The following is a 25,311-nucleotide window of genomic DNA, read 5'->3' on the forward strand; positions in this document are numbered from 1 at the left end:
TTAGCGAGTTTTTGATTTTCGTTCCTGTAAGTTATTTTTTTTTGGTTTGAGTCCCTATATGTTACTTTTTGCTTGAGGTTTAGTCCCTAAAGCCAAAATCCCCAGGAAAATTTGCAGGTTTCCTGCGGATTTTCCTGCGAAATTTCCTGCGGATTTTGATTTTAGGGACTAAAACGAACTCGAAAGTGAAATATAGGGACTCAAACCGAAAACAAAAATTTACAGGGACGAAAATCAAAAACTCGCTAACTTACAAGGACCAAAAGTGCATTTAAGCCTTAAAAATATCTAATGAAGTTTAAACTTTGATGTTCATCAAAATTATATATAGAATCTTTAATATTATTCTAATTTTATATTTGACTTTCTACAAGTCCTAATGCTTAGAATGAATTTGGAAAAAAATTAAAATATTCTATAAAGTGCACAAAATAGTTATATTCATTATATACATGCAAAAGAGGAAAAACATATGGCCCTTGACAGCAGACAAAGTTTGTTGCAGTTTATGTAAGTGACAAAGATAACCTAACCTAACATAACTATTTTAAATTTGCTTCTATCTATTACAAAAAAGCTAAAACTTAAATTAAAAAATATCTAATGAAGTTTAAACTTTCATGTTCATCAAAATTTTATATGGAATCTTTAATATTATTTAAAAATTATATTTAGCTTTCTATAAGTCCTAATGCTTAAAATTGTTTATTTGAAGTTGGCAAACAATGAAAGTTTTCTATAAAGTGCACAAAATAGCTATATTAATTATATGTGTAAAGGAGAAAAAATATGGCTAAAGTTATCATGTTTGTTAATGCTCTTCTCATATTTTTTTCTCTATATTTTGTCGTAACCAATGGTGGTAGACGTGGCGGACTTGGACGTGGTAATGGTATGTTTTTTTCAAATTGTTTTCAAACATTGCAATTTATCTTATACATGATATCATACCTATCACATTTTACAATCATTATTATTTATTCCTTTTACAATATAGGTAATAATCACGGTCGCATTCCTTGCGTTGAACACAGTGATTGTCCAGAGAAGACTTTACCTTTAGTTATGAATTGTATTGACCATCATTGTCAATATAGATTGATAGTCGAGGATTAAGTGTAGAAATAATTATACCACTTCAAAGAATATAACTTTATTTATAGTCATAATATTTGTACTTCATATTTTACTTTTAAATAATCCTAATGTTTCTCTCGCTTTTCAAATTTTAGGATAACCATAAAAGCGTATTTGAATATTATTATGAAAGTTTTTTATGGTAATATATATATATATATATATATATATATATATATATATATATATATATATATATATATATATATATATATATATATATATATATATATAAATATATATATTTTGTGGCAGACAAAAAATCGTAATAAATGTCATATACATTTATGATTTTCGACTGTCACTAAAAATTAAAAGAAGATAAAAGATGTTAGTGCTATTTTAATAAACCTCAAAAAATTAATAAGTATTAAATTAAAAAAAAATGTAAATGCCATTATAATGGACTTTTTTCTAATTTTTCTTCTATTAATCGATACCTCTAATATATTTTTATTTATTCATAATTTTGTTTTTCAAACCAAAGACAATATTAAAAAATGAGTTTAATGGCAATGCACTGTCAGTGTAAATAAGTATTATACAAACATTCGATTAAAATATTTTAAAGTACCATATCATACAAGTAATTTAAAATTTACGATCTGACTTAGCAGAATAATTGATACCGTAAAAATAATTTACAGTGTTAGTTAATGCACCATCCTTTTTCGTTTGAAAAGAATTTCCACTACCATGAATAACACAAACGCACACCGTTAATTTGGTGGATAAGCTATACTCCTTATATTCCCAACTCAATCCGTGAACGCTACCGCAGAAGCCGACAAAGAATCCAGCGCCGAAACAAGTTTCCACCCTTGACGTAAATTCCATTTTTCTTCACTTCAAAAATTTCACTTCACAACTTCAGTTATATGCATTACATGTTTTTTTCATCGCCAGTGTTACAAACTTACACTATAAGTAATGATTTCTTTTGATGTGTGGGTTATAAAAGAAACCAACCTGGCCATGGTTTATTGAATGAGACGATGAATATGAAGTTTACAGGTTATTCCATTTCCCTTTCATTTTCTCCTTTAACTTCCAATTTCATAAAAAACACTCCCAGATTACAGGCCACTATATCTCGAAGAAGCCCTAGAAATTTATGCATTTCAAAGTTCTTTTGTTCCAAACAACAATCATATAATAGACACGAGGCTGTTGCCAATCACTATCTTCCTCCTTGGTTCAGGTTAGTACAATTTATTTTCGATAATTTTTGTTATTGAAGAGTCCTTTTGTGTCATTAAATTTGATTTTGTGTTGGTTGAATTTAAGTGTTGCTCCAATGATGGACTGGACAGACAATCATTATAGGACTCTAGCACATCTCATATCAAAGCATGCTTGGCTGTATACTGAGATGCTTGCAGCCGAAATAATTGTTCATCAAAAATATAATCTCGTAAGTTTAAATGATTCGTAATGACTTCTAATGCAAGGGTAAACACATATACTCAGAGACACCGTTCAATGTACAAAAAAGCTAAATCAATTCTATTTTTGACATCATTCAAAACATTTAAAAAGGAAAATGTATTCACACATTGAACAAGGGGCTTGTTCATCTAAGACACTTTGTACTAATTCTATTGAAGAATGAATTTCCTTTCTTGGATTGGAAGCCTTCCAAACATAGGTGTGGTTGCATTGAACTGAGTTACCAATTATCTTGTATTCTTTATTGTTTTTACATTGTTTGTGTCTTGCTGTCATATTTTTTTAAATCCAATATAACAAATTTTTTTAGACATTTGATCCAACATATGTCCTCTTAAGAACAAAATTTCAATATTGACTTTTTTGAAATTTAACATAACTAACCAACTTGATGAAGATGCCAAAGACTAAAAGTTAAAATTAAATAAAAGGTTAAAAGATGATGAAGTTTATGTAAGTGACAAAGATAACATAACATAACTATTTTAGATTTGCTTCTATCTATTACGAAAAGGCTAAAAGTTAAATTAAAAATATCTAATGAAGTTTAAACTTTCATGTTCATCAAAATTTTATATGGAATCTTTAATATTATTCTAATTTTATATTTGGCTTTCAATAAGTCCTAATGCTTAAAATTATTTATTTAAAGTAGGAAAAAAATGAAAATTTTCTATAAAGTGCACAAAATAGTTATATTCATTATATATATATATGCAAAGGAGGAAAAATATGGCTCAAATTATCATGTTTATTTATGTTGTTCTCATATTTTTTTCTCTATATTTTGTCGTAACCAATGGTGGTCGACGTGGTGGACTTGGACGTGGTGGACGGGGTAGTGGTATGTTCGTTTTAAAATGGTTTTCAAACTTTTCAATTTATCTTATACATGATATCATATCTATCACCTTTTAAAACCATTATTCTTTATTCCTTTTACAATGCAGGTCGTAATCGCGGTCACATTCCTTGCATTGAACACAGTGATTGTCCTAAGAAGACTTTACCTTTACCTTTAGTTATGAAATGTATTGACGGTTTTTGTCATTATAGATTCATATCCGAAGATTAAGTTTAAAAATAATCATATCACTTATAAGCATATAACTTTATTTACAGTCATAACGTATGTACTTTATATTTTACTTTAAAATAATCTCGATGTTTCTCTTGCTTTTCAAATTTTATAATAATCTTAAAAGCGTATTTGTATACTATTATGAAAGTTTTTTTTTGGGCGACAAAAAATCATAATAAATATGATATACATTTATGATTTTTCATTGTTACAAAAACTAGTGGGAAACCCGTGCGTCCGCACGGGTTCTGGTGTGAGCCGCAGATACGTCACCAGCTTGTCATGCGAATTCAAACAAATTAGAAAAAATCAAAAAATTATTAAAAAAGAAATAAAATACACTGCAAGATAATTGTATAAGTTTTTAAAAACTTCTATTATTAAGAAAAATTATTAAACACATAATTTGTAAAAAAACAATTGTCAAAAATAATTTTTTTTAAAGATTGATAGAGTTGTAATAATAAAAGAATTTATAAAGTTTAACAAATGAGACAAATAAATATTCAAAATTAAAATTAGTTGAAAATCATTAGAAACATAATTTACTTAAAAGTACCAAAAGAGAATGATATAAAAGAATTAAGTTTAATATTGTATTTATTAAAATTTGGATTATGGTTTAAAATATTTTAAAAAAATGAAAAGCCTCACGTGTGTTCGCACGGATTTTGGCCTGGTTGCTTGTGCGTTCACACGGTACTGGTGTGTTACCCGTGCGTTTGCATGGTACTTGTGTATTACCTATGCTTTCACATGAGTATTGGTGTGGTACGCATGCTTTTGTTTTCAAAATATAATAAAAATATAAATAAAAAACAATTTTTTTTATTAAAAAGAGTTTATAATTTTTAAAAGAAACATATTTAAAAAAAAAAAAAACCAAGATTTTTACCAAATTTCTTATTAAATGTTTTATTAAAAAGAGTTTATTATTAAATGTTATATTAAAAAAACTTAAGCTAAACTATTATTTGGGTCAATTGGCAAAATATGAAAAGCTGATGACAAATTTCTTGATGCTATAACTGGTCTAAGGTATTTAAATCACATCTCATTTTATACAATTATTGAGTAATATTTGGGCACTGTCAAATTATTGAGAGGTCAAAATTTATTGAATGAGAAGCTTCTGATTAAATCCAAAATGAAAGCGCAATGAGAAATTACAATCAAAATAGGTTATATACTTGAATACCAATTTCACATTAACAAGACCTTATAATCTTTGAAATGTTACCCTCTGTCGTAAGACAATTATAATTAGTAGGTGAAATTTAATGTTTAATGATGCATACATCTTTGTAATAATGAGACTAAAAGATAAATAGAGAGTTATGTTATTCATATCCACACTTAATCATCTATTTAAAATCAAAATAAATCCAAAATGGAACTTCAATGAAATGCTCACTCTGCACAAAATTAGCCACTTATGCAAATGAAACCAAATTGCCAATGCATCCCTAATCAATAGCTACAACCATTTTAGAATAGTAGTTCATATAATTATGAGGTACTAACATTACTAGTCTATGAGTAACTCTTTAGTTGAAACTTCACACTCGAGTAATACCTCAACATTTATAATATATATTTTTTATTTTCCAATTTCAATTTCTATTAATATCTTTATGACCATTAATGACAAATTGAATTGAATTGCTTTGGTATTTCTATATCTTAAACCAAACAGACAATTACATATTGCATTGCTTATCTCCAAATCACTCCAACATTTTAAGCAAGTCAATGAACACTAATTGTAAATATCAAATAAGAATTCAAGTTTAATGAATAATCTCTTTATGAGTTATTGAGTTCTTGATAGCATTTTAAAAAATTGATTTGCTTGCTAACTATAGCAATTTACAATATTTTAACACATGTGGATATCAGCATGATGAATACAAGTAAATTCAATAATTATGATTATAAATTAAATAGTGCCCATGGTATTATACCCTGTTTGTTCATCAATGTTTAACTCCATTAAAATCATCCATAAACATAAGAAAATATGGTATAAGAAAATATCTAGATTAGGATAAAAACTTACAGCATAGAGTGCTGCCAATAGGTTGATATCCCAACCAATGTTCCAAATATTTGGTTTACTTTCCACAACATATGTAACTGCAATTGATTGAAGTGTTCCAAAAAATACACTATGGGTGTCAGTGAGAGCTGTGCTGAATATTTCTTTAATCTAACTGCCTGAATGATGAAGAAAGAAGACCAAACAAAGGTAGTAATTATGAGCTGAATTGAACCCTTAACCCTATCTTTTTCACCAGAATTGGTATTGTTTTTAGGAACATAATTTCTAGGATGATGCATGTATTGAGAACCCAAGATATTGATAGCTTGTCCATTGAATAACGTCATCACCATAGCCCCAACAACTTTAATTACAGTTCCAATGACCTTTACTTGGCATCTTAGTTTTTTGATGTCCAATTTCTCCATCCTAGTTTAACAAAAGAAAATACACCATATATGAGATTATATAATTATATAAATATAAATAAGGTGTATAACTAATTGTGTAAATAAAGTATACCTAAAAATAACAGTCATTACAATTGTGATAGCAGGGAGAATATTTCTAATAGCACATGAGTATGTTGGAGATGTGAATTTCAACCCAGCATAATATAGATTGTGAATCACCGGCCTAAACAAAACAAAATAAATTATTTTTTTTTGGAATAGTTAAAGTCGCAACTCAGATTGGTTAAGATGAAAATGAAGTTACACATAAGCTTGTCACTATTACCACCAAGGTAACACAGTACTAATACAAATATTTTGATCAACAGTCTATAATCAAGTACGAATCTAAACCAGGAAATTATAGACAGTGCAAAGTGCAAACCTTTCCGGAATTTATAAAAGTGTGGCAGCTGTTTAGTGGACAAAGTGTAAAATGCAGCAATTGTTTAGTGAATGCAACTGTTATAGTGTAAAGACGTGTTTTCTCTAGCGGTTTCAGTATCAACAATCATAGCATCAGTCGAAGAATACACACGCCCATGTGTAAAGAGTGTGATGTAGTGAGATTCACAAACTACACAATACAAAGAAAATAAGATAAGAAACATAAAGCTTAGCATTGTTGAAAGTGTAAACAAACTATGCCATGTAGAAACAGCAAAAAATGTCTGCAAGATTACACCCTCAGGAACCGGGGAAGTGTAATTGATGGTGAAAGTGTAATTAAACTATGCCATGTTGAAAGTGAATGTTAGTTGACAATGAGGTGAATTTATGTGTCCATTTTTGCACCCTCAGAAACCTGTCAAGTATACGTTATGAATCATAACGGTAGCACACAAACTGAAAAAAACATGATAATATGCAGAGCACTGGAAAGACTTTGATTTTCTAAAACAGAACACATAAATTAACCTCATTGTCATTGTCAAAAAAACATCACCTCCACAAAACAAATATGTGCGGCTGAAAGAGTGGCGGTGTGCTCACTATCAAAAAGACATCCCTAAGAGTATTATAAATAGGAAAAGAAAATCACGAATAATGTGATAATAAACAAAAGAAAGTGAACCTTTAATGCATCAACTGCAGCAACAAACTTTGACTGTGTGCTCACTGCATCGGTTGTAACTGTTGCATTCTCAAGATGTACTATGTTATAAACCAAAATCATAGAGCTTCATGTGACCAAAAAATTATAAGAAATCACAAGAATTATTGTTTTAACATTTAATTTTCAAACCTTTTTCCGCAAACGGCTCTTGCAAGCAACCTCTCGATTTTGTGGAAGACGCCTTTGTTTCAGGGAAATCACTAATCACACAACATTACTCCGAATCAACGTGCACATTAAAATCTCAACAATACACTACAAAACCACAAACTCCATGTCATATATTGAGAAGAAAAAGGTAATTACAAAACCTGCAACATGTGGCTTTACTTTTGATCTACCATCAAGGGAAAAGGATAAACTATCTATTCAAATTAAACCATCAAAAACCAAATTATAACTTCCTATCTAGATATTAACAATTCATGTGGTTCTTGGGAAGGCAAGTGCAATTGATACATTCGGAGAGTTTGGAGTTTCGATACTAAAACATAGATATTCAATCATAAACAACATCAAATTCATAAGAAATTCATAAGGTGAAACTTGTAATAATAGTGTTTTTCATTTGATAAGGTGAAAGTTGAATTCAACATTTTTAATGATTATATGCTATAACAAGAATTATGTTCAACAGATAAAATTAAGGAAAGGACACAAATTTACCAGAATCAACACACCAGTACTCCAAATCAACACACACATTAAAATCTCATCAACAAACAACAAAATCACAAGATCTTACATACACATTTCACACAAAATCACAACATAAGCAACCAAATTCATCTGCATATAACAAAACCAATAATGAATTCACCTCACGAAACTAATGTGAACACCGAGACTTCTATGAACAGCAGGGTCAAAGTATGAACTCTGACATAATGAAAAAAAGATAGAATCAACAAAAAAACATTAGACATTCAATAATGTGTGTGCTTTCACCAAAATATATACCATCAAAACAGAGTAAAACATGTTACATTGTATCAAATATTATTAGTATCATGTTTTCTATTCACATTGAACGAATTATCGATATGTTAAACATGATCAAACACACAAAAGTTTAGATAACTTAGACATTTACAACTAATATTATGACCAATACTTACGCGCATTTGAAGTCATTTGGTAGTATCAAGTAGTTTTTGACATTTAATGAAGTAATATTTGATTTTTTTTACTAAAACACTGCTCAATCATTTTATCGAATATCTTATGCCCCTTTGTCCACCGCCCATTTGTCCACCCATGCCCCTTCCATAACTTCCACCAGGGCCAAAGTATGAACTCGAAAAATCCACTTTATCTGGCAACTCAACCCCGTGGATCAAATGTTTCAGACGTATTGTCGCTGAAATTATTTTCGGTATTTGCAAATAACACTAAAATCGTTAGTAAGTAAAAATAAAATGCCAAACCAATAAGCAAAAATGATTTTTCATGAAAACATGCAAAAATTGAAGTTAGGATATTTGTTATGATAACACTTGAAACCATAGAAATAAAAAAATTCCAATGTTAGTCACAGAAGAAAGTTTAATCGAAACTTCATTGACCTTTATCAAACATAACAGAACAACATTAAGAACTAAAAAAATCCACCTTATCAGACAACTCAACCCCATTGATCAAATGTTTCTGAAGTATTGTCGCATAAATTGTTTTCGGTATCTGCAGAGTCACTAATCCATTGTCATCAGTAGCATACAATATAATCAATACTACTTCAAAAACCTGAATCATGCCTAAAAGTATACAAAATATGGCAAGAACGCTCAATTGTATGAATTCAGTGACTGGTAAATAAATTGCACTATCCGGTCAATACTTTCCCATAACAGAGAAGAAAAACACACACATAAATAAATATTACCTTTTGAAGATTCTCTAAGGACCGGCTTCTTCAAATTGTTCTATATCATCCTGGTTTATGAAATTATAGCGTCAGAAATAGGAAAATTTGTTTAACTACAACAAATACATTTACTTAAATGTTTACATACCATTTGAAGAAACACATTTATTCCATTTTCATCTTCAATTTCAGAAGTTTAACTAAAATAATAACAAAACCAGTCAAAACCCTAACTATTGAGTTAACTCAACAACTAGCCAATTGTCATAGAACCACATATGCAGCTTCTGATTCGTCAACCCCATACGAAGCGACATATGTAGGATTACTTCGATTTTCTTTTTCAGGTTCAATTTCGTAAGCAAAATTGTTGATAACGGATCTGGATTTATTTTTGAAAGATCCTTGCAAATATCAAAATGATTTGTAAACCGATGTCGCAAATCATCGTTTGTTTCTATTTGATTTCAATAAGTAAAAGAGTAAAAAGGAAGAAAAAATGGAAGCAAGAAGTATTTTCCGGAACCATTATAGTTGTTATATTGTAGATTAGAGAGAAGCAAGACAGAGTAAGAAGAAGAGTAGACATTGAAAAAAAGAGTAAAAACAGAATAGTAGTGACTGCAAAACAAATTAAAGATGTGGCCAAACGTGGAAGCAAGAAGTATTTTCCTGAACCAGTATAGTTGTTATATCAACAATATAAGAAAAAAAAGCTGTTCTGGAAAATACATATATGCCCTTTTGCTTCTATATAGGCCCTTTTGCTTCTATATAGGCCCTTTTGCTTCTATACTGTTCCACGTGGACACCTTCACCATCTACCACTATGGAAAATACTTAGATGGACGCAGTTATACCACCTGGATTTACACACAACCAATCACATTTTTTATTAATTAAATAATAAAACTAAAATTATCTCTCTCCTCTATTATCACTGTTAGACGCTGGCCTTAGGATCTAGAGGGGGGGTGAATAGATCGTTCACAGTTTTACGGAGTTAAATGACTTTTCAGCGGAAGTGATTCTGAATCGACTCGCGTCTATTCCGAACCACTATCGAAACGATTGTATATGTGTTTAAAACCAGTCGAAGACTTGAGATGAGTGATAAGAGTATATGTTGCAGAATCAAAGCGTTGCTCTTATTGAAAATCAGATTAACTTCTTGTATGATGGACAATATTTGCAATGCAGTAAGAGTGATAGAAACAAATATACAAACACTTGGTGATAATGATCAAATTGATGGTGATTCAATATGTGATGGATTGTGATGTTTATATAGGTTCTTAATTCACAATCTTAACACTCGAATCATCGATCAATTTGCTATTATAACCAAATATGAACAGAATGTAAATGAAAAAGTAAAAGCGACAAGAACACGATATTTGTTTAGGCAGTTCGTCGATCGTCCTCGCTACGACTACGTCTGCCCCCAATTCCAAATTGAAATTGGGTAATCTTTCATTAATGTTGAAAGTAGTATATACAAAGAAGATAACAAAGCGATAAACGATAAACCAATTATGTCGATCCTTTGAATCTTCTTCCCCCTTAATCTTGAACCAGATCAAGGTTATCCAAGAGCTTCACTTTGATTCCCTTCTGCAGTGTCTTGATTCCTTGAACTCCCCGTTCCTCAATCGTTACACTCAGCCGAATCCTCAATGAACGCCTCTTGATAAAAACCCCCAAGAACCACCCGTCGTGGAGGACAAAATCCGCAGATTTTATTCACCAACAAACCCCACAAACCTTCACCCACTAGGAATCTTCAATTCCGTTCCATGGACGTTATCGAACTCATCACTAACCCGCAACGCAAGAATGATTATGTGTAATTGTGTTGGAGATGATGAAGAACGAAGATGAGAAGCGTTTGTGTATCTTTCAGTCGTTGGTGTTGCTTTGAATAATGAACCTTTGATAATATATATGATAGCTTAACAGTTGGAGATGAGAGAAACAAAATTTTTGGCATTCTTGATCAGTTAGGTCGACCTCTTGTAGAGCTTAGGTCGACCTAGCAGTGCTTGCAGAATTTTGCTCCCAGTTAGGTCGACCTGTTTAAGGAGTAGGTCGACCAGAATCCTCTTCAAATGCATTCTGGGGACATTTTCTCAGATTAGGTCGACCTAGTTGTTGTGTAGGTCGACCTAGCAGACTGGTATGTAAATTTCATCAATTTAGGTCGACCTAGATGATATGTGAGTCGACCTAGCAGAAGTATATGGATTTTTCTCCATTTTAGGTCGACCTGGGTTGACAGTAGGTCGACCTAACTGCTGGTTTTCTGCATTCTTCTTGATCTGCTTGTGTTGAGTCGACCTATAAGTATAATAGATCAACCTGTACTATCATGAGTGATCAATGCTTGCTTTTCTTTGAGTTTTCTGCTTCCGCCTTGTTGTTTGAATGCTTATTTGAGTTTGCCATGAATCAAAAACATCTTTGAGTGTAATCTTGTATTCACATGCTCCCCCTTTTTGATGATGGCAAACCATTAGTCGAAGCTTTGGTGGTAAGTGATAAAGACTCAACAAAGCTCCCCCGTACATCCAGCATCTATCTCTCAACAAGGCAATCTCTCAACAAAGCTCCCCCGTACACTCAGCATCTATCTCCCCCTTTGTCAACATCAAAAAGAGATACAACGAAAATAGAAGAGTAACGAGAGAAACATAGATAAAATGCTAGCATTCATAAAAAGGTAGCCAGTGATAGCATGAGAGTCAAATGAGCAAGAGCGATATATGTATGAAGTCACTATAAGCATGTTAATTGATAGCATATTATAGTATCAATAATATTTTTGGAAGTGAACAACAATAACGTTACCGCTTTCTCAACTTTAATGGCAGCCTTTAATCAATGTGGAATGACGCCTGGCTAGATGATGAACTACCTTTACGCTAAGAAAAATGTTAGCAAAAGAGAACATATATATATATAAAGTAAAGGAATAATATTAAGAGAGAACAAACGTAATTAGCCCAAATTAGAGATATCGAGTATCCATAATTCCCTACGAATGTTGAAGTATTGCTCCGTTGCTAGAGGTTTGGTGAAGATGTCAGCTAGTTGCTTCTTGCTTTCTACATGTTCAAATGTAACGTCTCCTTTCTCTACATGATCTCGTAGAAAGTGATGTCTTATTTCAATATGCTTGGTACGTGAGTGTAAGACAGGATTTTTACTCAAGTTTATGGCACTTGTGTTATCGCACATGATAGGTATGTGATCAAGCTTAATACCAAAGTCAAGAAGTTGTTGCTTGAGCCATAATATTTGTGCACAGCAGCTTCCAGTAGCTACATATTCTGCCTCAGCAGTAGATAATGCAACCGATACTTGTTTCTTGCTATGCCAACTTATTAATGAATTTGAGAATAGATGACACGTTCCACTGGTGCTTTTTCTATCGGATTTGCAGCCAGCAAAATCTGAATCAGAGAATCCTACCAAATGACACTCATTTCCCTTTGGATACCATAGGCCATATGTAGTAGTTCCACGTAAGTATCGCAGAATTCTTTTGACAGCTTTTAAGTGAGATTCTTTTGGACAAGATTGATATCTTGCGCACATACACACACTAAACATGATGTCTGGTCTTGAGGCAGTAAGATACAATAGTGAACCTATCATACCTCGGTATAATTTCACGTCAACCTCTTTACCTTTTTCATCTTTGTCTAGATTAGTATTTGTTGCCATAGGTGTGTCAATTTCTTTTGCTTCACTCATTCCAAATCTTTTGAGCAGCTCCGTACAGTATTTAGTTTGATTCACAAATGTTCCATGACTGAGTTGCTTGATTTGTAGGCCAAGGAAGAAATTTAGCTCACCCATGAGACTCATCTCAAATTCACTCTGCATAAGCTTAGAAAAATCTTTGACAAGTTTTGCATTAGTCGACCCAAATATAATGTCATCTACATAAATTTGGACTAAGAGAATATCTTTATCTTTTCTTTTAATAAAGAGAGTAGTGTCAACTTTACCCCTAGAGTACCCTTGACTAAGGAGAAATTTGCTCAAACGTTCGTACCAGGCCCGAGGGGCTTGTTTAAGACCGTATAGAGCACGTTTCAGCTTATAGACATGAGTTGGATACATGTAATTCTCAAAGCCGGGTGGCTGAGCAACATAGACTTCTTCATTTATATAGCCATTTAGAAAGGCACTTTTAACATCCATTTGGAATAGTTTGAAGTCTTTAGAACAAGCATAAGCAAGTAAGAGACGAATAGCTTCGAGACGTGCTACAGGAGCGTATGTCTCTTCATAATCAATACCTTCCTCTTGATTATAACCTTGGGCAACTAATCTAGCTTTGTTTCTAGTAATAACGCCGTTTTCATCAAGTTTGTTACGAAAAACCTATCTAGTGCCTATTACTTGATGATCTCCCGGATGAGGGACTAAGTCCCAAACATCATTCCGTTTAAATTGGTTTAATTCTTCTTGCATGGCCATTAGCCAATGCTCATCAAGTAATGCATCCTTAGCGTTTTTCGGCTCAACTTGTGAAACAAAAGCAAAATGATGACAGAAGTTACTTATCTTTGAGCGTGTTGTAACGCCCCTTGAGATGTCTCCTATTATATTGTCAATTGGATGGTCTTTCACATTTGTCCAGGCCTTGGGAAGTTCTTCATTGTTTGAGATGCTTTCTTTTTCATTTTCATTGTGAGACTCATCTTTCTCTCTCTCAGCATCTTTCTTTACAATACTTTCATTCTCGTCTTCCTTATCCTTGACAATGTCTTCAGTGGACGGACCTGCACCATTAAATGAAAGACCTTTCTCGACATATTTTGCATAAGATTCATCAAAAGACACGTGTACTGACTCTTCTACTATAAGTAATCTCTTATTATATATCCGATATGCTTTGCTAGATTGTGAGTAACCAAGGAATATGCCCTCATCAGCTTTAGCATGTAGATGTTGTTTACTCTTAAGCCCTTAAACATAATGTCTCTTTTCTTAGTATGTTCTATTGTGCAGCCAGAATTTGTAAACATTACTTTAAAATCTTTGTCACACAATTGACTTATACTTAAAAGATTATGTTTAAGACCTTCTACTAGCAGCACATCAGTTATAGTAGTGGTAGAAGGGTTACCTACACTTCCTTTACCAAGTATGGCTCCCCGATTGTTATCTCCATAGGTGACATACCCCTTTTTCTTTGCTTGAAACTCAACGAAAAGAGATAGGTCTCCAGTCATGTGTCTTGAACATCCGCTATCAAGGAACCACAACCTTTCGGCAATGTCAAGACACTTTTCCTGCAAGATTAATTTAAAGAGGGAGGTCCCCAATTTTCATTGGGTCCTTGGTAGTGAGTACACAATTTGTTGCACTTAGGCAACCATTGAAATACTCCTTTAGGAACTAAAATTCTCCTAAATTTGCATTTTTCAATGGTATGTCCCTTTTTGCAACAATAATGACAGGTAATATGATGAGAATATGGAGTTTTGCTAGTTGATACTTTTGGTACAAAAGTGTATTTACTATATAAAGGAGTATACGATCTTTTGAACTTATTTGGATCAACCGCAAAAGTCACTTTTGGTTGTAGAGCCTTGCCAGAATGTTTTGCTCCATTTTTCTTTAGATATTTGTTGTATCTTCGCACAAACAGTCCCATTTCCTCATCATCGGAGTCTTCGTCATCACTTGTGTCACTATCCTTTGGCTCTCGTTTTGAGGTCTTGGAGCTCGAAGCTTTTAGAGCTATTGACTTCTTCTCTACCTCTTTCTCCATGTTCTTTTCTTTCTTTGTCCTTTTCTCATGCATGTCAAGGCATTTAAGGTGTTGTTCATGTTCCTCTAGTTTACCAAATAGAGTTGTGATGTCTAAAGTGTTTAGATCATTTGCTTCCTTTATTGCTGTAACTTTGGGTTGCCATTCCCTGTTCAAACATCTTAAGATTTTGTTAGTAGCAACTGCATTGGAAACAGGTCTATCAAGAGAATTTAACCGATTTTTCAGATGAACGAATCTCTTCTGCATGTTTTTGATGGATTCACCATCTTCCATGTGGAAGAGTTCGAACTCTTGAGTTAACATATTGATCCTAGCTAGTTTGACATCATCCGTTCCCTCGTGGGCAACTTGCAATGTGTCCCACATAGCTTTAGCTGATCTACAATGGGAAACGCGATAGTATTCATCAACTCCTAGAGCTGAGATTAGAATATTTCTCGCTTTCCAATCGTATGCATATCTCTTTTCATCTTCAGCATCCCAAGTATTTTCTGGTTTTGGAACAACTGCACCAGCTGCATTTGTCATGGTGATCTGAAAGGGACCATTGACAATAGCTGTCCAGATGTTCCTATCAATTGCATTGATGTGGACACACATACAATCCTTCCAATAGCCATAGTTTTCACCGTTGAAAACTGGAGCTCTATTGTGAGCCCCTTTAGGTCCGGAAGCCATCTTTCCAATAAGTGTTTCACGTAGCACGGAATAAACCAGGCTCTGATACCACTTGTTAGACGCTGGCCTTAGGATCTAGAGGGGGGGTGAATAGATCGTTCACAGTTTTACGGAGTTAAATGACTTTTCAGCGGAAGTGATTCTGAATCGACTCGCGTCTATTCCGAACCACTATCGAAACGATTGTATATGTGTTTAAAACCAGTCGAAGACTTGAGATGAGTGATAAGAGTATATGTTGCAGAATCAAAGCGTTGCTCTTATTGAAAATCAGATTAACTTCTTGTATGATGGACAATATTTGCAATGCAGTAAGAGTGATAGAAACAAATATACAAACACTTGGTGATAATGATCAAATTGATGGTGATTCAATATGTGATGGATTGTGATGTTTATATAGGTTCTTAATTCACAATCTTAACACTCGAATCGTCGATCAATTTGCTATTATAACCAAATATGAACAGAATGTAAATGAAAAAGTAAAAGCGACAAGAACACGATATTTGTTTAGGCAGTTCGTCGATCGTCCTCGCTACGACTACGTCTGCCCCTAATTCCAAATTGAAATTGGGTAATCTTTCATTAATGTTGAAAGTAGTATATACAAAGAAGATAACAAAGCGATAAACGATAAACTAATTATGTCGATCCTTTGAATCTTCTTCCCCCTTAATCTTGAACCAGATCAAGGTTATCCAAGAGCTTCACTTTGATTCCCTTCTGCAGTGTCTTGATTCCTTGAACTCCCCGTTCCTCAATCGTTACACTCAGCCGAATCCTCAATGAACGCCTCTTGATAAAAACCCCCAAGAACCACCCGTCGTGGAGGACAAAACCCGCAGATTTTATTCACCAACAAACCCCACAAACCTTCACCCACTAGGAATCTTCAATTCCGTTCCATGGACGTTATCGAACTCATCACTAACCCGCAACGCAAGAATGATTATGTGTAATTGTGTTGGAGATGATGAAGAACGAAGATGAGAAGCGTTTGTGTATCTTTCAGTCGTTGGTGTTGCTTTGAATAATGAACCTTTGATAATATATATGATAGCTTAACAGTTGGAGATGAGAGAAACAAAATTTTTGGCATTCTTGATCAGTTAGGTCGACCTCTTGTAGAGCTTAGGTCGACCTAGCAGTGCTTGCAGAATTTTGCTCCCAGTTAGGTCGACCTGTTTAAGGAGTAGGTCGACCAGAATCCTCTTCAAATGCATTCTGGGGACATTTTCTCAGATTAGGTCGACCTAGTTGTTGTGTAGGTCGACCTAGCAGACTGGTATGTAAATTTCATCAATTTAGGTCGACCTAGATGATATGTGAGTCGACCTAGCAGAAGTATATGGATTTTTCTCCATTTTAGGTCGACCTGGGTTGACAGTAGGTCGACCTAACTGCTGGTTTTCTGCATTCTTCTTGATCTGCTTGTGTTGAGTCGACCTATAAGTATAATCGATCAACCTGTACTATCATGAGTGATCAATGCTTGCTTTTCTTTGAGTTTTCTGCTTCCGCCTTGTTGTTTGAATGCTTATTTGAGTTTGCCATGAATCAAAAACATCTTTGAGTGTAATCTTGTATTCACAATCACAACCACCCTCCATGTTGGCAATTAAAAACGAAATTAAATTTTAAATAAATTTAAATTTTCTCTCTTCTTATTGGTTGTTCCTAAATATATGGATTTAGGTCCGTGTTCATGCAAGAATTGCTCCTACCACTATTTGGTTTTTTTTTTATTATTACTAGTAGAATACCCGTGCGTCCTCACGGGTAATTCCTATCTTAATGTGAATAATATAGTACAAACGAAATAAGCACATACTATATCTTAATGATTCTTAGTAATATACTTCGAAGTTAATGTGAAAAATCATGATTGAAAGTGAAATATTACAAATATCATCGCTAACTATAAATATGTATAAATATTATATTGAATAAAATAAAAAAGGTATTGTGGTGATAATGACCCATAAAAATGGTGGATTAATAGTTGAGAAATAATCCGGTAAGATTCTTAATTTCCTTATACGACGATTTTATCATAGAAGTTTCTAACTTAATTTTCTCGAACGGGTAAATTGATTCATATATTATATCATTAGATAAGATTTGATTATTGGTGATATATAATTGTTATTATAAAAACACCAATAAATAAAAATATTTCAAACTAAATATGTAGCAAATCACCAAAATGATAAATATGATATATCTAATAACTATAAATATTCACGAATATCATTTAATAATGTTAAATTTTTACAAATATATTGTTGATTAAAAAGAGTATTGTGGTGATAGTGACCCGTGAAAATAGTGAGCTTTGATATAAAATTTCAAGAAACTGATACAATTTACAAATATTTATTTGATACACTATAAAATATATTTAAATATACATGTAAATTTAAATAAATTATTTAATTATAAAATTAAAACAATTATATAAATTTAATTGTATTAAATAATTATACAAATGAAAAAAATGAATCTGTAAAATTGAAAAAAAATAAATATTCTTGATATAGAACATTTTATAATCCTTTCCCAAGTTGTTTTACCAACATCCAGCTAACCATTTTCTAATTAACCAATTCAACCTAACAAACAATAAAAAAACTAAACATACATGAAATTACATTCGTAAATAAATATTGTACAAAGAATACAAAATATATTTTGTCAAAATAGTATTTCTAAATGAATAATGTTTTGTTTTTTGATGATATATAAATTAAAATAAATATTATACAAAGAATATGATAAAATATACACATAATACTAGTTGATTTTTAAAATAATTAAAGAAATATATTAATAAAATTTTATAACATAATACTGTTTGGTTTGGTTCGGTTTGCAAAATACAAACCGCAAACCGAACCAAATCATACGATTACGTTAGAAAATGACCCAAACACATCCGAACCAAATACCATTTGGTTTTGAAGACCCCTCGCTGAATAACACAACAGCGCACCGTTAATTCTACGGATAAGCTATACTCCTTCTATTCACAACTCAATCCACGAAGAATCCAGCGCCGGAACAAGCTTCCACCCTTGACGTAAATTCCATTTTTCTTCACTTCACAACTTTCACTTCACAACTTCATTTATACGCATTACATGTTTTTTTCGTGTTACAAAGTTACAACAGTATATGAGTAATGATTTCTTTTGATGTGTAGGTTATAAAAGAAACCAACCTGGCCATGGTTTATTGAATGGGACTATGAATATGAAGTTCACAGGCTATTCCATTTCCCTTTCATTTTCCCCTTTAGCTTCCAATTTCATCAAAAACACTCCCAGATTACAGGCCACTATATCTCGAAGAAGCCCTAGAAATTTATGCATTTCGAGGTTCTTTTGTTCCAAACAACAACATGGGGCTGTTGCCAAACACTATCTTCCTCCTTGGTTTAGGTCAGTAGTACTATCTATTTTCTGCAATTTTTGTTATTGAAGAATAGTTTTGTGTCATTAATTTTGATTTTGTGTTGGTTGAATTTCAGTGTTGCTCCAATGATGGACTGGACGGACAATCACTATAGGACTCTCGCGCGCATCATATCAAAGCATGCTTGGCTGTATACCGAGATGCTTGCAGCCGAAACAATTGTTCATCAAAAGGATAATCTCGTAAGTTTAAATCGAAGAGCAGTTTGGAATAAATTGTACTATTGCAAAGCCATTTATTTGTTCATTTTGTGTATTCTGCTCAGGACAGATTCTTGGCATATTCTCCGGAACAACATCCCATTGTGCTTCAAATTGGAGGGAGCAATGTAGAAAGTCTGGCAAAAGCAACTGAACTTGCTAATGCTTATTGCTATGACGAGATCAATTTAAAGTTTGTATATCTATCTTATCATCTTAAATCCTAAAGTTTCGTTGTTCTGTTATTGGTCTCGGTCTCTGACTCTAGTTTTTTAAATAAACATATATGATATATATCAGCTGTGGTTGCCCAAGTCCAAGAGTAGCTGGACATGGGAGTTTTGGCGTGCGTCTTATGCTTGACCCAAAGGTTAGAAAATTGTAATTAATTCTATATGACAATATGCAATTTGATTGAATGTATAAATTTTCCTTGTCAACTTGCATTGATATTGGAGTTTAATGTATCCAAGAAAAGTTTGTTGCCGAGGCTATGTCAGCAATTGCTTCAAGTACAAATGTACCTGTCAGTGTCAAATGTCGAATTGGTGTAGACGATCATGATTCTTATGATGAACTGTGTAAGGACACCTTCATTATACATTCTTATGCTAAAATAATATCAAAGTACACCAAATATGTCTGTAGATTCTATCTTTTATAAGATTTTGCAACTAACTAAGCTATACTCAATTGGTGGCTAGCATTTATTTAGATTGCACTCAAAAAGGTTATTCCATTTATAGGTGCATGGTGGCTTATTTTCACTGAATCCCTTGGTTACTGTTTCCTTTAATGCATAATTGTGACACACTGATAGGAGCCAGTAATCTGAAATATAGAGATATCAGAATCTAACAGAAAATGGTTTTGATGGAGTTTTTAGGACCACCCTTTTTTTGTGCTAAAACATGGCCAAGAGTCATATTGCTTCATATAAGTTTGGCCTCAAATCTAACCTGCCACCATCTCTCCTTGACAATATCTAATTCTGTTACAAATTGAAATTAGTTCGTATAGACATTTAACATGCCTATCGAATGTTACATGGGATTCAGTAATTGGATTCGATTTGCATTTGAAAGATGACACTTTGATGCTATTTGTTGAGACAGTAACCTCTTGATTGTGATCTTTTCATTTTACATTCACAAGGATGAGGGGTTGTTATTTTGATCTTCGGTTAATAGTTTCTTCTATAAAGTATTTGGATCATGGTTTTTGGGGTTTTATAGTGAACTTTCTGTTGCGTATCAGGTGATTTCATATTCAAGGTTTCTTCTTTATCACCCACTAAACATTTCATAATTCACTCAAGGAAGGCACTGCTCAATGGCATTAGCCCAGCTGAAAATAGGAGTATTCCTCCGCTAAAGTACGTTACAGTTAAATTTGGTTTTTGTAGTCTTACACATAATATATATCTTCTTACATACCTATGTACATACACAAATACAATGTGTCTAGAATTGTAGATGATATGACAGTCTTTTAATGCAGATACGAATACTTTTATGGCCTTTTACGAGACTTTCCAGATTTAACATTCACAATAAATGGGGGTATTACTAGTGTTGATGAGGTAAAGCCACTGTCACTGTCTTTGTGATTTTGTGTCAAACCTGATATTTGTAGGAATATTTGGAGTTTTTCAGTACTAAACTTTTTTTTTTAATAAGCTTTTCAGTACTAAACTTAATTGGTTCTCTTATAATTACTGCATATTGTTCTGATGATTCTATCTTGGACTGTTTTCATGGGGACTTCGGTTGTAGGTCACAGCAGCTCGAGAAGCTGGGGCTCATGGCGTTATGATTGGACGTGCAGCATTCTATAAGTAAGTGTCAAATACGAAATTCCCCTCTTTTGTCCATATTCAAGCATAAAAGTTGCTTTATTTCAAGAACCAGAATTCGCTTTAAGTCGGGGCATTGGAAATTGCTGCATATCTATAACAATGATTTGTTGATTGACCCCTCTTGATATTGTTTAATTATTGATGCAAAATTCATATGCGGTGGCTTGCATAATCATTGTCGTAATGTCAACAGCCCTTGGAATGTATTGGGACATGTTGATACTGCAATTTACGGTGCACCAAGTTGTGGTCTTACACGTCGTCAGGTTCATTTAGACAATGCTCGGCTTTCCATCGATTAAATTGCACTTAGGGGTGTGCATGGTTGTTTATTTTCAAAAACTAAACCTTAACCATTTTAAAACCATTTAAATGGTTTGGATTTATAACCATAACCACATTTTAATCAAAACTGGTTATAAATTCGGTTATGATTATATGACCGGTTTTTAAACAAAATCCAGTTTTGAAAATTATATTTTCTGAATTTTTTTTTCTTCAAATTTTTTATTTATTTTGAGAATTAAAATATTTGGATTTGGATAATAACCGGATTATAACCGAATCCAAAATAACTTAACCGGTTAATAACCATTTAATTATATCCCGATTATATGAATGGATAATCAAACCATTAATAACTAAATCGGTTAATAACCATTCAATTATATCCGGATATTTAAAAATGGTTTAGGTTTGGACATCACAACCGGATATTTTGTACACCCCTAATTGCACTGATACTTTCTCATTACTCAGTTTACTATTTTTATGTCTTAACTATTTATCTTATTTACTTAAGGTTCTTGAAAAATATATAGTCTATGGGGACTCAATGTTGGGAAAATATGGACATAAGCCAAATGTACGAGACATTGTGAAGGTGGGTAACCTTCGATTGATTTTGCAATTTGTTACTCTCTTTTATTCTCTGGAAACTTATGTAGTGCCTGTGTTGTATAGAACACCTGTTATTTAGTAAAGCTATTGTCTCTTATGTATAGATGTAAGTTATATACCTATTAATAATATTCAAATTTCTACCTACAATTCGTTGCTATTATATGACTATTGTCAGTTGTGTCACTGCAGCCTTTACTCAATCTTTTCCATTCAGAACCTGGGAATGGACAGTGGAAGCGCAACGCTGATGCCGCTTTTCGAAATTGCACGGTATAGTTACTGTACTGAAACCTAATTAACTGAGTACTTAAAAGGGCATGTTGTTTTTATTTTAAATATGGCTTTCGGCAAATAATTAATTTACAGTATGTACAAACTTTAACATTAAAGCAAACCATATGAATTATTTTTAATTTACTGTTATTTTCTGTGATTTCTATCTTACATAAATGATCAGCATTTCAACATAGTTATCTGACAAGTGGTCTATAACCTTTAAGTAACTCTTCATCTATGAGTCCATAGTTTAAGACTTAAAAAACAATTATTTATAGTTGTTAGGCCAGGTTTGTGTTGCATAATTTGATTACAGTTTAATGTCATTTAATGAGTTATGTTATTGCATAAATTGATTCAAATGCTAACTGAAATTTTGAATTATGCAGACAATAGAATCATTTTTTGAAGAAACCCTTGAAGCAATTCCTGACTCGGTATTGGATTTGCCTGTTTCAGAACCATCTCCTGGCCGCACCGATCTTTTTGCTAATGTAGACAGTTTACTGCCTCCTCCATACAAAACAAGAGAAGAGGCCATTGTTATATGCGCATAGGTTCCCTGACACTAAAAAAAAAGGGTCAAATTATAGTCATCAGTACCATTTTTGAGTGAAATGAAGTGATACAAGTACAACTCATGTAACAGCTCACATTAATACAAGAAAAATGAATGTTCTATTTTGTAAGTTATTGACTTCCAAATGTAATCTATTCAATTCAATTCGATTTATAAGATATAAGCAAAACTTAGTGAATGGGATTACAATTCTTTAACAAATTATTTTGTACTGTGGAATGTTAGAGTGTCTTACCAACCCCTTATACAAAAAATTGCAAGACATTTTTTTTATAGAGTAAACCATCAATTTAATCTACTTAGTTCCTCAAGTATAAAGAAAATAGTCCTTAAAATATATGAAATCTGTCAAATTATTTTCTAAGATTATATATTAATAAGAGGTACTAGAAACTAAAAAGACAGTGTTCACATGATTTAGGGACTAATTTAACAGATTTTATATAGTTTAAATATTATTTATTATTTTCATATAATTTAGGGACTGAATTGATTCTTGAGGGACTTATTTTTTAATTCAGGGCCACTAGTTCAAGAGGATCAACAATCCGACGTGGCAATAACTTATTGGTCATTTCTTCTACAAGATAAGATAGTGGATGACCTTACAAGTTCCAAGTCTGTGATTTACATTACATTCCATATATCCTTTTTATCTAACTTAACTACTCACACACAACAAACACATAGAAGCACTAGTTTTCAGAATTCAATCAAGATCACACCACTACACACCACATCAATGGCATCACTAACCATGACAGCATCATTCTTCGCCGGCAGCTCAGCGATCGCCGCCCGGTCACCTGTGGCAACTCAAAGGAAACTGGTGGTGGCTAATGCTGCTAGAGGAGTTGAAGTAGAAAAGATGGAAGTGAGTTATGAGAATGAAAAGGAAGGAACCAATGGAAGGAGGAACATCATGTTTGCTGCTGCAGCAGCTGCTGTTTGTTCTGTTGCTGGGATGGCTTTGGCTGATGAACCTAAACGTGGTTCTCCAGAAGCTAAGAAAGCATATGCACCTGTTTGTGTTACCATGCCAACAGCTAGGATTTGCCGCAACTGAGGGTGTTTTAGTCTTTTATGTACTTGTATTGTAATGAAATGAACATTGGGATGTAATGTTTTGGTTTCATATTCTTATCCTTTGTGATTCTATGTACTAAGTTGTTCATGAAACTATCAAATTTGCCTTGTCTATGTTACTGTTAATTTGATGCTCAACCAAGAAATTTGGTTAGTAGCTTAGAGTGCTTGGAGTTTCATTTTGCTTTTAAGAGGAGAGGTAATATATGAAATTTAGTTCTCTACACAATAGGTAATTAAATAAGAAAATTAGGCGTAGGTATTTCAACACACATCATGTTGTTGCATATAATATTAGTTATTAATTTGTTTGTTAATACTTGATATCGTTGCATATAATATTAGTTATTAATTTGTTTGTTAATACTTGATATTACTAGATGAAGTTAATTTTGAAGAACAGACAATATATATTTGTTCCGGTGTAACGAGAAAAGGAGATGTTGGGAGTGAAGGTATGAGAAATACAAAAAAATGAGAGTTTGAATTGGATTACACAAAATATAATCTTTTTGCAACTCACACACAAAGCTAACAAGTGAATAAAAATAAATGAACATAATTTTTTTTATTCTGATTAACTGTTAACGAAGTTACTCCAATCCACCCGCCAAGGTAATTTTGCCTTATCAACAAGGGCTTAATCAACTATAACCAAACTGATTACAGACAACCACGATAAGTCTGATTAACCTTGTTGACAAGTCTAATAAGCCCACTGATCCTTATTGCCAAACTACAGGCGATCATACTAAGTCCGATAAACCTTGTTGACAACCCCAACAAATTTGGCTGGTCCTTAATGTCAAACTGCAAACAATCACAATAAGTCCGATCAATCATGCTAATTGTTCTGGACTGGGCCAAGGCTAGGCCCAACACCGCTTTCGGCCCAATAAGCCCCAGAGGCCCATGAATAGTTCATTGCCTTCCCGACACGCCTTGCTCGGCACTAACACCCTACCCGGAGCGGACGACCTTGCTCGGCGTTAACTCTCCCCCGGACGTCATCCTTGCCGAGGACCCTGCTCCGCGCAGGGCTCTTTCATATCCAATCCTCCGAATAACTCGGATCCCACGTGGCTCCTAAAAGACCGCGTCTTCCCTTGGACTTCGGAGTGGTTAACCAGGACAGAGGGCGTACGCGCACCTCCGATATTTCCGCCCAGGAAACCTGGCAGTCTCCTAGTTGGGCTTGGGAATCCAACCCAATAGCGAGATCATGGCCCAGCGCTGGGGGCTATATATACCCTCTTTGACTAGAGGGTCAGGTATTCAATTCTCTTCTAACCTTAGCTAGTACTTGCTCTCCTTTGCTCAT

At 33.2% G+C, this 25,311-nt stretch overlaps 2 protein-coding genes and 2 long non-coding RNA genes across 6 annotated transcripts; all 4 read left to right on the forward strand.

Annotated features, from left to right (window-relative positions):
- Positions 1 to 522: 522 nt before the first annotated feature.
- LOC131632609 (uncharacterized) lies at positions 523 to 1,226 on the forward strand. The gene is made up of 2 exons (XR_009293053.1): positions 523 to 892; positions 998 to 1,226. It is a non-coding gene; the product is annotated as an uncharacterized LOC131632609 (long non-coding RNA).
- A 278-nt stretch (positions 1,227 to 1,504) lies between these two features.
- Positions 1,505 to 3,983, forward strand: LOC131632608 (uncharacterized). Its single transcript, XR_009293052.1, has 3 exons — positions 1,505 to 2,338; positions 2,425 to 3,430; positions 3,537 to 3,983. It is a non-coding gene; the product is annotated as an uncharacterized LOC131632608 (long non-coding RNA).
- A 14,579-nt stretch (positions 3,984 to 18,562) lies between these two features.
- Positions 18,563 to 23,082, forward strand: LOC131632605 (uncharacterized). 3 transcript variants are annotated; one of them, XM_058903353.1, is made up of 14 exons: positions 18,563 to 18,692; positions 18,816 to 19,053; positions 19,143 to 19,269; positions 19,353 to 19,480; positions 19,588 to 19,657; positions 19,766 to 19,868; positions 20,545 to 20,662; positions 20,788 to 20,869; positions 21,063 to 21,124; positions 21,339 to 21,411; positions 21,948 to 22,028; positions 22,109 to 22,151; positions 22,238 to 22,318; positions 22,714 to 22,852. In XM_058903353.1, the coding sequence occupies exons 2-13, from the start codon at positions 18,860 to 18,862 to the stop codon at positions 22,294 to 22,296; spliced, it is 1,140 nt and encodes a 379-aa protein (XP_058759336.1). In that variant the 5' UTR covers positions 18,563 to 18,692; positions 18,816 to 18,859; the 3' UTR covers positions 22,297 to 22,318; positions 22,714 to 22,852. The 3 variants fall into 3 exon arrangements, with proteins under 3 accessions (XP_058759336.1, XP_058759334.1, XP_058759337.1); XM_058903351.1 differs by lacking the exon at positions 22,109 to 22,151 and having other exon boundaries at positions 22,714 to 23,082; XM_058903354.1 differs by lacking the exons at positions 18,563 to 18,692; positions 22,109 to 22,151 and having other exon boundaries at positions 18,914 to 19,053; positions 19,358 to 19,480; positions 22,714 to 23,082.
- LOC131632606 (photosystem II 5 kDa protein, chloroplastic-like) lies at positions 22,979 to 24,116 on the forward strand. Its single transcript, XM_058903355.1, has 2 exons — positions 22,979 to 23,009; positions 23,426 to 24,116. The coding sequence occupies exons 1-2, from the start codon at positions 22,994 to 22,996 to the stop codon at positions 23,968 to 23,970; spliced, it is 561 nt and encodes a 186-aa protein (XP_058759338.1). The 5' UTR covers positions 22,979 to 22,993; the 3' UTR covers positions 23,971 to 24,116.
- Positions 24,117 to 25,311: the final 1,195 nt, after the last annotated feature.

The sequence above is a fragment of the Vicia villosa genome, unplaced genomic scaffold, assembly GCF_029867415.1.
Source record: "Vicia villosa cultivar HV-30 ecotype Madison, WI unplaced genomic scaffold, Vvil1.0 ctg.000970F_1_1_3, whole genome shotgun sequence".
In the NCBI taxonomy this organism is placed as follows: Eukaryota; Viridiplantae; Streptophyta; class Magnoliopsida; order Fabales; family Fabaceae; genus Vicia; species Vicia villosa.

What these genes read in the sequence shown, in the direction of transcription:
- LOC131632605 (XM_058903351.1), top strand. Translation starts at nt 18,860, where the DNA reads ATGAATATGAAGTTCACAGGCTATTCCATTTCCCTTTCATTTTCCCCT. An exon ending in TATGACGAGATCAATTTAAA is followed by an intron (nt 19,481 to 19,587) that starts GTTTGTATATCT and finishes GATATATATCAG; the next exon opens with CTGTGGTTGCCCAAGTCCAA. An exon ending in GTGGTCTTACACGTCGTCAG is followed by an intron (nt 21,412 to 21,947) that starts GTTCATTTAGAC and finishes TATTTACTTAAG; the next exon opens with GTTCTTGAAAAATATATAGT.